This window comes from Cystoisospora suis (genome assembly GCF_002600585.1).
Source record: "Cystoisospora suis strain Wien I chromosome Unknown contig_1289, whole genome shotgun sequence".
In the NCBI taxonomy this organism is placed as follows: Eukaryota; Apicomplexa; class Conoidasida; order Eucoccidiorida; family Sarcocystidae; genus Cystoisospora; species Cystoisospora suis.
In genome coordinates this window covers 1-12,018 of record NW_027154089.1, presented here as the reverse complement: position 1 = coordinate 12,018, position 12,018 = coordinate 1, and the positions used below count along the sequence as shown (strand labels likewise).

The following is a 12,018-nucleotide window of genomic DNA, read 5'->3' as shown; positions in this document are numbered from 1 at the left end:
TCCCTGAGACGACTAAGCGGAAAGCTCTACACGAAATGAGAGGATTGAAGTGTCGTTGCAACAGGCGATGCCGAGTGACGACAGCAAGGCAGTGCACAACACTGTCGGCCACTACTACTGAGTGTGGGTAGATCGCTTTGTTTGTATCGCTCTATACGTACATGTCTAGTTTTAGCCCTGTCTCACTCTCTCTCTCCTAATGGACAGACATGTGTGTCTAGTTCAAGCCCTTGTAGTTGGGACAAGAGGGCGATTGCCCTGATTGTTCATGGGTTATGTTCTTTCGCGACCAAGAAGAGCTTATCCCCCAGCACTTTCCTGAACTCTTTTAAGACCCTCTCGGAGATATTTCTGCTAGAAATCAAAGGACAGACACTCATACAGGTCTGAATGTCATCATACATCATGAACAGATGGGGGAAGTCTCAGACTTGGCTGGCATTCTCGCGGTTGCCTAACCGGACGGTGGCGTGCCCCTGGGCGGCGGGGGACCTAGAAAACACATGTCAGTAATGCAAAATTCGCAGTTTTCATCCCTACACAACAGACGGATCTAGAAGCAGGAAGGTCTACATTACCGTCCTTCTCTCTTTCCTTTATGAGACTTCAGAGAGAGACAGTCCCCGAGTAGTCGCCTTTTGCGTCGCAGGCACAAGCTAGGAAAGAAAAGACAGACTTCTTTTGTTCTACTCAAAACAAACAAACGCCCGTAAATGACTAAGCTCCCGTACAACGAAGGCGCTACTATTGGGTGAAAGTTGAGGAGATGGGCTGAGACAAAGACCCTTGTCTTTTGAGCGACTCGGACAGCAGCTTGATAATCACTCACTGCATTCGGCGTTGTCTTCTCTGTCTCTTTTATGGAATAGTAACAATGAGAGAAGAGAGAAACTCGAGAGATGTCTTTGCTATCTTAGTAGACCTATCATGAGGCAAGACGAAAGAAGATTCATTATCCTCACAAAGCGAGAAAAAGAGATCAAACACACCAAATAATCTCCATCGTGGCTCCGTAGGATCAGTCTCTTCTGACAGTGCAGGTCACGGGGTGAGTGATGTTTATACGACAGGCTGCGCGGAGTATTCGGATAATTTCACGGATTACCTGCAGATAACTTGCCGTACATCTGTCTGCAAAGAGGTGAGAAGAAGAATTCCATGATGGAGGCGGTTTACCCACAAGACTTCTCGTCTACATCGAACAAAAGCGTTTCTCCAAAGGTTGTGAAAATCACCTTGTAGAGAAAGGAATACGGAGCTAGAACATGTTCGGGGGGCTGAGCAGCTAAATCTTCGACGATCCAGTCTGTGGATTTCGAACCCAAGTTCATAAGATCATTACCTCAAGGTACATCATACAGTCTATCAATATGAAAGAGTTGTCTGGTGTACATATGCCGTCTTTCTTTTCGTTACTCTTTGCCGATGCTCTACTCTAATACTGGCATTGCCCGGCGTTCTTTCTTTACACCACCTTAAGAGATCCGTGTTGGAATTGACAGAGTGCATCACACTAGTCTCTTCTTTGCTGCAGGCGAAGTCTCTGTACTGGTGTTTGTAGACAGCGAGGTCGCTTTCTTTGCCCGTTTCCCCTGAAAGTGTTTCTTCTCTGTTTTGTTTTTTCCCCTACGAGGATCCCATACTGACGCACATTGCTCAATTCCTGCTTTTTCTGCGCAGAACCGATCGATGATGTCTGGGTCGTGGTGCGACATTCGCTTGCATGAAGCACCTGCGTTGTTCCTCTTCCTCTCCGTTGTTTATCTTCACCGTTTTTTCAGTTGTTCTCCTCTCCATGTCCGCATTTGCATGACAAAATGATCCTTTGCATCTCTTTGACTTATTGAAAGGTCTACTTCTCTTGGTTTTTCACACTTCATCTGTGTCCTCATCACCTTCCCTCGGAGATATGACCCTTCTATCTCTCTAAGAGTGTCAAGGATGGGCCTGGAGTGGGGTGTGAAGTAAAGCTAAGAAGGGACCGCCCATAAATCTACATTGCTCGTCACTACGGGGAAAGCACCACCTGACTAGGTGAGGCAGTTGTTGAGAAGCTCAAACAGAAGATCAAGAAAACATCAAGTACAGATACGGCCACGACTTGAATCGCAAACCTTGGGATCGCCTGCCTGTCTGTCTATCTTCCTAATTCTTCATGTCAGTGACTTGTCGATGTTCTCTTTTTGAAGCTCCGATGAGGGCTTACGTAAGGAAGAACATCACCATACGCATCCACAAAGATAAGCAGCGCTCCACCTGCAAATCACGACCCCGCTCTACTAGTAGGTGTAGTCACTCAGAAGAGGAACGAAAAACGATCAGAAACGAACCAGATAACCAATCCATCATGAATCAAAAGAAAAACACAGATCCAGATAGCCTATGAAACCAAAGACAGACATTCGCTCCATTGTCATTCATTGTTTAGTAGATAGAGAAGAAAACGAAAGCTGCATGGGAAACACAAGATACCCTTCGCCTGTCACAGCCTTCAAACCCAATCTTATCCACGCATGCTCTTTTCTTCCAAGACAGAGCTCCCTCTCTCATTCAAATACACTTTTCCAGACAGGGAGCATTACTACAGTGAAATCTTCATCCTCTAGGTGTTGTTATATTGGCAATACCTACTGGTACTAATATATTCAGTTGGCTTGGTGCTCCTATGCTAACTAAGGTGAAGGATCTCCTACAGTTCGATTTCATAGCACGAGAAAAACAACCCTAAAGAAATCTAGCTGAAGAGAGGGGAAGGGGGGGAACGTAGAGAGAAAAGAAGGATACGGAGGTGGTAAGTACAAGGGGGCGGGGTTAGTCAGAGGGAGAGGAAGCGACGGAGAAAGAGAGAGAGGAAGATATGATGCGCGAAGGAGTCTTGCTAGAAGTTTAAGAGTCTGGAGTCCTTTTCTTCCTTTTCTCTTGAAGTGTGTTCTTCGGATGTTCCCTGATTGCATGCGAGCTTCTTCTTCATTGGAGAAGAACTTCTTCTCTCTGTTGTGAAAGGAAGAATTCTTGCTTGTTTCTCTTCACTCATAAACTAATAGACACGCTTAGCTGGCGGGATGTACTCCATCTCATTATCCAAAGTCTTTGTGATCACCTTCCGGTAAGATAAAGAGAACTGCGGCAAGACAGAAAGAGAAAAAAAAAAAGAGAAGAGAAAAGAACAACAAGAATAAGAAGAAGAATAAGAAGAAGACAGCCGTGCGGCATGCGTAGAGGTACGATAAATGTAGATGTCTACGTATAGATAGCGTCAAGGGGTCGTATAGACAGACTGAGTTATTCCCTGGTGAGAGGAGATCACGAATGTCTATCTTTCTTCACCCCTCTATGAAACTTCAAGGACAACCCCGTTTATATACTGAAGAAAACGAACAAGAGGAGAGGGGTGAGAAGACGAAAGATAGAAAAGAAGAAACATGCTTCATTCATTCATTTCTTTCTTTCTATTTCACATCTCCTACGACGGTTATACTCTCTAATGGCCGCACGGCCTGCTTTCTTTGATCTCAAGTTGTCCTCGCATGCAATCCAAATAGGACGTCTGTCTTTCCTCTCAATCTTGTTCCTCTTCGCTTCCTTCCTGCTTCTCTTCTACTTCATTTCTTTCTTACCTCTGCTTTCTCGACGTCAGGGACTGTCTGCCAAGAGAGTGTGTGCTTCATCCAGTGCTTGTCATCTCTCTCCTGTTCATATCACACGCAAAAAACGAAGAGAGAGGCTCAAGATGAACTCGCCTCATCTAAACACACACACACAGGTCGAAGTTTGTAACTTAGATACATGCCTATCTATAACACTCTATCATCTGTCTTCCTATACCTCTCTAATTATTTCCTTCGAGTCATCTCCCCCACACGTATACACCTCTTATCAGCGGATAGATAGAGTCGGTAGGTCGTCTCTCTGTCTATCTCTTTGTCTCTTTGTATATCTCTATAGTGTGGAGATGGATGGTGAAGTTCTCATACTTTATAGTCTTCACGGGCGTGAGCTCCTCGGCTTTCCTTGCGGGCCTCGGCACCGACGATGGTTTGAACTGCCTGGCTCAGCAGATTCTGAAGTTCCAGAGTCTCGACCAAGTCTGTATTCCTGAAAAAGAGAAAGAAAGAGAAAGAAACAAGATAGAGATCGTACACAGAGAGAAAGAGCTCGCCTTCTGTTCTCTCTCTCCTCTTCACTCCCGGACTTTGCAAGGAATGAACGTTATCAGAGCATGGTGACTGAAAGAAAGAACACATAGACTCGAATGAGGCGGATACACATCAGTACAGATAAACAGAGATAGATAAATACAGATAGATAGAGAAATAGAGTCAGATAAATACAGAGAGACCGAAAGAGAGAGACAGACAGACAGAGCAAGAGAGATAGACAAATACAGATATGCAGAGACATAGAGATAGATAAACACCGATACACTAGAAAGAGACACAGATAAATCAGATAGATACATAGATCCGTTCGTCTGGATGTCTTCTTCACTTAGCTGTTCTTCTTTCTCTACAATGAGCTGCCTCAAGAATCCAGGTGTAAAAATTGATCGGTTTCCCGTTCGTTCCTTTCGCACTTAGAACAGTGACGTCGTGGGTGCAAGACAAGAAGAGAAATCACTCCGGCCCTTCTCCGTTGTCTACTTCATCTTCTTCTTCTTCTTCTTACACATACAGACAGCCCCCTCTCACGGAGCGACAAGCTCTCTCTCTTGCTTTGTTCCATCCTACTCCCCCCTAACTGACCTCTCTGTATGAAAGGAACCTCCAAGAAGTGCAGAGGCAGAATCAGAGAGTTTGTCATTAGAACAGAAATCGGAGAAGGGGGGAGACTCGCCTCTCATCTATCTTCTTCTCTTCTGCCTCCCGAAAAACGCTGAAGACTCTCTCGGGAAGACCGCTGTCCTAGATCATCTTCTTTAAGTCATGCGTTCACTAGATCTACATTTCAGTCCAGAAATCTAAGATTCACCACCCTCTTCATTTTGCTTGGATTCGGCTTATATTCGGAGACAGAGAATGGATCTTGATGTATTCTTCTTACCATGAAAGAGATCGATCTTTAATGCCAATATCTGCGAAGCTCTTCGCAACGTCTTTCATCATCTCCACCCCTTCTTTCAGCACTTCTCCTGTACGAAAGACTGCTGCATGATCTTGCATAGTCTGTTGGAACAAGCGAACACAAACACGTAGGTGTGTGTCTTCTCCGAATATAAGCCGAAAGAAAAAGAGAAAAGACGAAGAAGAAGATTTGAGGGTATACACAGTGTAGAGACACTCGTGAGCTGTCGGGTGACTCGAAGTCGCCTAGGCGCACATATAGAGATAAATATGTATAGCTACGTATCTGTATGTACATGTGTATGTTTCGATCAGAGCTCACTTCCATTTTGTGTTATCTTTAGGTGCGGTATCAGCTGCAATTTGTGGTTTTGTATAGAGGAATTACAAAACGATTGACTGGCATTGAGTTGTCTGGGTGGGGTAATTCGATAGTTTAAAGTATCTTCAAACAAATCTTTAGCATGAAGATGAACACGAAAGAAAAGCTTCGTGGGATTCTGTCGAAGATGAAGGGAAGAGAAGAAACAACTGAATCGTACATCTACATATACAGGGAAGCGCACATAGCAGCACATGCATCTATATCTATCTGTATGTACTGATAGAGAGCAAGACTGTCTATCTGGTATTATACACATATGCATCTCCCTTTGTCTATAGAGAGAGGAATCTCTGGGCATCTGGTGACTGATACGCCCTCTATACAAGTGCACAAGAATAGACGCAGCAAGAGTACCTATGAGAACACATGGGCATACAATTATACATGTATATGTGTATACATCTATCTCTCTCTCTCTGCCTCTCTCTATCTATAGATAGGCAGGTAGATAGGCGTATATAGACAGCACTCCACAGTCATGCCTATTCGTTCAGAGATAGGGGGCAGGGTTGAATCTTCGCTTTCCTATGAAGAGCAAACATGACTGAGAAGCAGGAGACGACTCTATGAGAACCACCAAGTAATGAATGAATAGAATCCAAGATGTAACTGATATCTCAAGAGACATAGAAAGGAAGAGGTACACCCACAACTGTCATGAACATACACCACCAAACGTAGCTGCACGCACACATCTATCTATCTGTCTATACATACATATATACACATTCCTGCACAGACATACAAATATATACATATCCATCCATACAAATACATACATACATACGTATCGTAGGAGTGGATACTTGATTCTTTCATTATGCGCCAATTTATGTTGGACAGAATAGAGAGAGGGAAGAGAGGATGTTCAAGAGATCATATGAGTAAGAAATGAAGAGACAATCAATCCCTGAGAGATAAGAAGTCGGGTGTATTCCATGACACTTGTCTGTAAGGTGAAAGAAAAGAAGACTTCTTCTTCTTCTTTTCCTCTTCTTCTCCATATTCCTCCTTACCTTCTGCATGCGATGACGTACATGGGCTGTACTCAGAGGTCCATTGGCATGTCTCAACTTATCCACCCTCGCTATTGTCTCTTCTCCTGAGACACAAATAAAAAAGACTACATACACGACATCTTCTTCTTCTTCTCGGATAGATTGGCCACACTACACGTCATCGTCTCTCTTCCACAAGAGATCTATCTATCTATCTAACTATCTATCTATGCATACATACATACGTACATACATACATTGAGGGGCATCTATACCTTTCTGTCTGTTGTGTGCGTGTCTTCTTCTTTGTTTTATGGTATGGATTTTCTAGACTATGGCAGCTTGACTAAACACATCATCTTGAAAGAGCATAAGAGAGATGAAGAGACAAAAGAACTGAAGTAGAAGAAACAGACTAAGAAAGAAAGAAAGAAGAAAGACTTGCCTGCATTAGGAGGTAGGGTAGGCTTCGACTTCTCTACGGAAAAGAAATTCAACAGACACACACACATATTCTATAGATACATATATCGATAAATATGTATGGATGGATATACCGCTATGTAAACATATATATATATATGTATGCGCATGCAATCTCTTTTCTAACTTGTGTGGATGGAGAGAAGGGTTAGGAAAGAACAGATCGAACACTCGCGATCTTCGGGTGATCGAGACTCTCTATCTCATGCATCAGACTGACCTCGAGAGGAGAAGAAGGAAATCTCTTGAAGTGCATTAAAGACGAAACTTTCATGGGGAAGTCTTGAGACGGTGAGACGGAGGAGAAATACCGGAAAACTTGAAGAGAGATACGTGAGGTTTATCGAAGAAAGAAATGAGAGAGAAAGAAACACACTCCTACTACACTTGCTCTCAGGTCTACGCTAAGTACGCTGTAGGCAGTCTAGCCTGGTATCCGCGCTCTCAAAGAGGGATATCTACAGATGCACCTGTGCTCCCTATAGATATAGACAGGCCGATCGATCGATGAAAAGAAGACTCACGTAGACAGGAAAGAGAGACACATACACTAGGCAGTCAGAAAGATAAAGTAAAGATCGGTTAAGGATAGACATATAGACAAACGGATGGATCTGTAGATAGATAGGGAGATAGATAGATATTTTATAGGGGGGTTCAGAAAACAGCTCAGAGAGAACGAAACAGGGGAGGTGAAAAGTCCGTAGAGAAAATCTCTCGAGAAGATCATCTCTTTTCCACCTAACCTCTTCACGTCTATCTATCTATCTATCTCATGAGGTGTATACATATATATTCATCCACCCAGGTATGCATGCATTTTTTCTACGCTCTTGGTATGGAGAGCATCTTATGCTCCTCCTTGGCTGTCCTCTAGAAGCCTCCCGGAGGATAGACGAGAAAATCAACGAGGCAAGAAGGCCTCGAAAGAGAGAAGTAAACAGAGCATGACAGACATCATCCCCCCATCCGTCTTTCTTCTTCTTTTTTCTCGAGTTCTCATTTTGAAAGTCAGATCTCTTCTTACTCTTTTTACACTCCTCAGTGATCGTCCGGGCTGCCTCCCGCCCGAAGACAACTATATCCAGGAGAGAATTCGCGCCTAAGCGATTAGCTCCGTGAACCGACGCGCATGCAGCCTCTCCTGCTGCGTACAACCCCTCTACGATCTTATCTTCTTCTGCAACACACATCATACAGAACAGAGGGGGAAAGAAAAGAAGAAAAGACGATGAGAGAGGAAAGAAAGAAAAGAGAGATAAGCAGAACAACAAGAAGAGAGGTCGCCGTAAGAGAGAGAAGTTGTGGATGATGAAAAGTGGACGTAGACACAAAAATACAAGACAAGAAGGAGAACGAAAAGAACATGACTCTCTTAACTCTCTTTCAAGAGCAGAGCTGTGTGGGTATATGTATTTCTAAACCTTCGGGAGTGAGAAGAAGGTCGCCCAAGGGACTGACTGAGAAGCTATCCTACTACACACACGTACAACACCAACTCTACTCAAAGGCACAAGCGCAGGCATCTATGTATGATTCTATAGAGATATACAGAGAGATGGAGATATTTATAGAGAGACAAATACAGAAGGGGAAGACACATGCATACAGTGCCAGAACACATTCTTCTCGTTTCTATGTAGATAGATACATGGATATACAAGTGTCTATCCATCTACCACTGTACGGTCACAGAGTTGGATCTGACTAGCCAAGAGAGACATGCACTTTTTTCTCCCCCTCCTCAGCCAACAGAGAAGCAGAGAGAGACAGCGAGAGAAAGAAAGAAAGAAGGAACAATTTGTGGCCGAGAGATAAGAAGGGAAGAGAGAGGAAGTCCACAGCTTAGAAAGACTTCAAAAAGAGAGATAGAGAGACGTGTCACATACGTTCACCAGCTGTCTGAGAAGATCGCGAAGAGCTTGTTAACACCTGAGCTTTCCAGTTGGTAGGAATTCCCCCCATGTTATAGTGAACAGTAGGAAGGACAGGAATAGGCTCTCTCTCGGCGTTCACGCCTACATACACACCAAGAAAGATAGAAGAAAAAGAAGAGGCAAGAGAAACAAACAACGCAAGAAGAGAAAAGAATGAAAGTGGAAGATCTACGAGAGTGTATTCTAGATATATGACCCATCAGCATGATAAGAACCTAATTCTTAGTCAAGAAGAAAAAACCCCTCCTGAAAGAAAGAGTAGATCTCATAACCCCGACATTTTAATCCTATCTCTCTATATATCTCTATGGAGAGATAGACAGAGATAGAAATCTATCCATCTATATATATGCATATATATACAGACTTTGTCATCCGAAGCTTCTCATACATATGTGCATATAGATAGATAGATCGATAGACAGATACACATACTTGTCTCTTCCTATCTAGATGTACAAACTTCTTCTCCTACTACTTTCTCCATGGAATAAGCAACTCAGAAAGAGCACAGTCGATCGATGAACGAATGGATAGTTCTTTCTTTCTTTCTTTCTTTCTTTCTTTTTCTTTCTTTCTTTCTTTCTTTCTTTCTTCTTTGTGGCTGTTTTACCTGCGAAGATTTTCGCGGTTTCAGTGATGCCTGGGAGACGTTCATGAAGAGTGGAGGGAGGCAAGTGCGTTAGGTCCAAGTGAAGATGATCTCGATTAGGTCCACATCCACGACCTAAACAGGAACGAAAGAGACAGGAGAAGAAAGACGAGAAGAGAAGAGAGAAAAAGAAAAGACAGCAGAGAGAGAGAGGACGTAAGAGAGACAGAGAAGTGATTCTTCGCTCCGTATGCCTCTATGTCTATGTTGATACTAGGTAGAGAAGCCTATCGGTTTCAGTAGAGAGGGCCGTAGCCTCTTAAACCTCTATCTAAATAAATGACTTTCTACCTCTCCTTTGGTTCTTCTTCTTCTTCTCACGAACTTAATCGATCAATTACCACTGGTATTCCTCAAACTGAAGAGAAGAACTGTCTTATTGAAAACTCTCCTGCTTTATCTATCTATCTATCTATCTATTTATCCAACCCTTTTTGATCTATGTTGAATGGATCTCTCTTTCTATCTTTAGTTTCTCTATCTGCATAGAGTGACGCCATCACGCCATACACAGAGAGACATGAGTGACTAATATGTCAGCGAGGGATGAAGGGAGAAAGAAGAACCGACAAATGAATGACTGAGATAGACGCCCAAACCAGAAGAAGCCTACAGGAGGAAGATGACGGTGTGCAATAAAGAAAGTCGACAAAGAGTGAAAGATAAAAAGAAAGAGAAAAATTCGACATGCACTCTTGAAGTATCCGAGATAGATGAAGCAAACCAACAACGAGAGAGAGAGAGAGAGACTGCTTCGGTTCGATTGCATCCGACCACAACCCCCTGCTACGTCAATTCCCATCTGCATGTTCATGATATCTTGAGAAACGACGCAGCACAGAAGAAGAAGGACAAAGAGAAGAATGAAGGTGAAGAAGATTCCTGCTTTTTATCTATCTCCTGTGGTGCTGGCTGGCCAAGAGAAAGTCGCTTCGCTCTTCTTCTTCTTCTTCATGTGTCTATTGAATCCCCCGTCGTCAGTGCTGGTTCTCTTCACTTTTTCACCTGTAGTCTATACTCGATATAGCTAGTAGATAGATATGTTAAAGATAGATAGACAGATTAAAGATGGATGGGGACATAGGTAGACAGACAGATAGACTGAGGAGGTAGATTACAGATGGAGGATTTCTAGGAGGAGGTATGTATGACTATGAATGTACGGAAAAATGTGAATGAGTAGATAGTCAGATGGATCTGTATGTCGGTATCCTGTCTTGCAGTGCGTCATTGTGTTGGTATTGGAAAGTAAGAGATAAGACAAGAAGACTAAAGAGAAGGCAAAAGAAGAAAAAGAATGGAGAGGTTCATCATGATGGAGGTGACGAAGGGGGGGAGGTGAAGAGGACCATAGCGAACAACAAGAAGAAGATAGGCATGGAAAGTTACGTTTGCGTGGGGAGGTGTGAGGGGTGTGTTGCTCTTGGCCATGATACTTCCAGATGCATTTCTAAGCGAGTTCCACAACTCTCGTACATACATATGTCTTCATCCATAGAGAGATATATCTATATATACTTATACAGACATGAATGAAGATCTCTTTCAAGCAAAGCCCTGTTCTTCTTCTTACCTTCGCGAATCTCAATTGTCATGGATCGAGAGACGACATCACGACTAGCCAAGTCTTTCGCTGTAGGGGCATATCTATAATCCAAAGAAGACAGAGGAACCAAACAAGAAGAAAGAGGAAAGGGAAAGAAACAAAAAATGACGAAGACAATGAGACTCAATGAGCGAGAAGAAGAGAAAGAAAGAGAAGAAGAAGGTCTTCGTGATACATGCTTGGGATGCGGAGAGTTCACTCGGACTTAGAAAGATAAAAAGACGTGAACAAGACTCTACGCACACACCTACATAGAGACATAGATACACATAAAGAGGTAGTTCATACGTACATAGATACACATAGGGAGACAGACAGCTACAGATAGATACATAGAGGCAAAAAGAGAGAGAGAGAAAGGTATTACATGTTGCCTGTCTGGTTACTATTGCTTTTTGATTGATATGCATAGAGAAGTTCCAGGTACTAGATAGAGACGTATTATACGAAAGGTGTGAATGTGAAGATACATATCTATCTCTGATCAACCTATCTTTGACCTCCTTCCTATCTGCCTTAAATCTATCTAACACTTCATACAGATAGAGATATCTCTCCCTATCGAGATTGAGAGAAAGGAGGAGAAGAATTTAGAGAGCGATCCACACGAATAGACATCCATACAGATCGGGCCTCTACTTGAAGTTTTCTTGAAAGACAAGGGGGAAGATGCAGCACTGACAGGAAGAGCATTATTATGATGACTATCGAGAGAGAGAGATAGAGAGGGATGATAGAAACAGACAGATTGGTAGAGTAGAGATAGATGGGTCAGAGATAGATAGATTAGAGATAGACAGATTAGAGATAGGTAGATAGAGATAGATAGATCAGAGATAGACAGATTAGAGATAGATAGATCAGAGATAGACAGATTAGAGATAGATAGATTAGAGA

The 12,018-nt window shown here is 42.9% G+C and overlaps 1 protein-coding gene across 1 annotated transcript; it reads right to left on the bottom strand.

Moving 5' to 3' along the window:
- Window positions 1–2,268: 2,268 nt before the first annotated feature.
- On the bottom strand, window positions 2,269–11,162 carry CSUI_003030 (flavoprotein subunit of succinate dehydrogenase). Its single transcript, XM_068063228.1, has 9 exons — window positions 11,089–11,162; window positions 9,477–9,590; window positions 8,816–8,944; window positions 7,954–8,106; window positions 6,462–6,547; window positions 5,041–5,162; window positions 3,975–4,095; window positions 3,618–3,689; window positions 2,269–3,121 (listed from the first exon to the last, which is right to left on the bottom strand). Exons 1-9 carry the CDS (start codon window positions 11,108–11,110, stop codon window positions 3,038–3,040), a joined length of 903 nt encoding a protein of 300 aa, XP_067924796.1. The 5' UTR covers window positions 11,111–11,162; the 3' UTR covers window positions 2,269–3,037.
- Window positions 11,163–12,018: the final 856 nt, after the last annotated feature.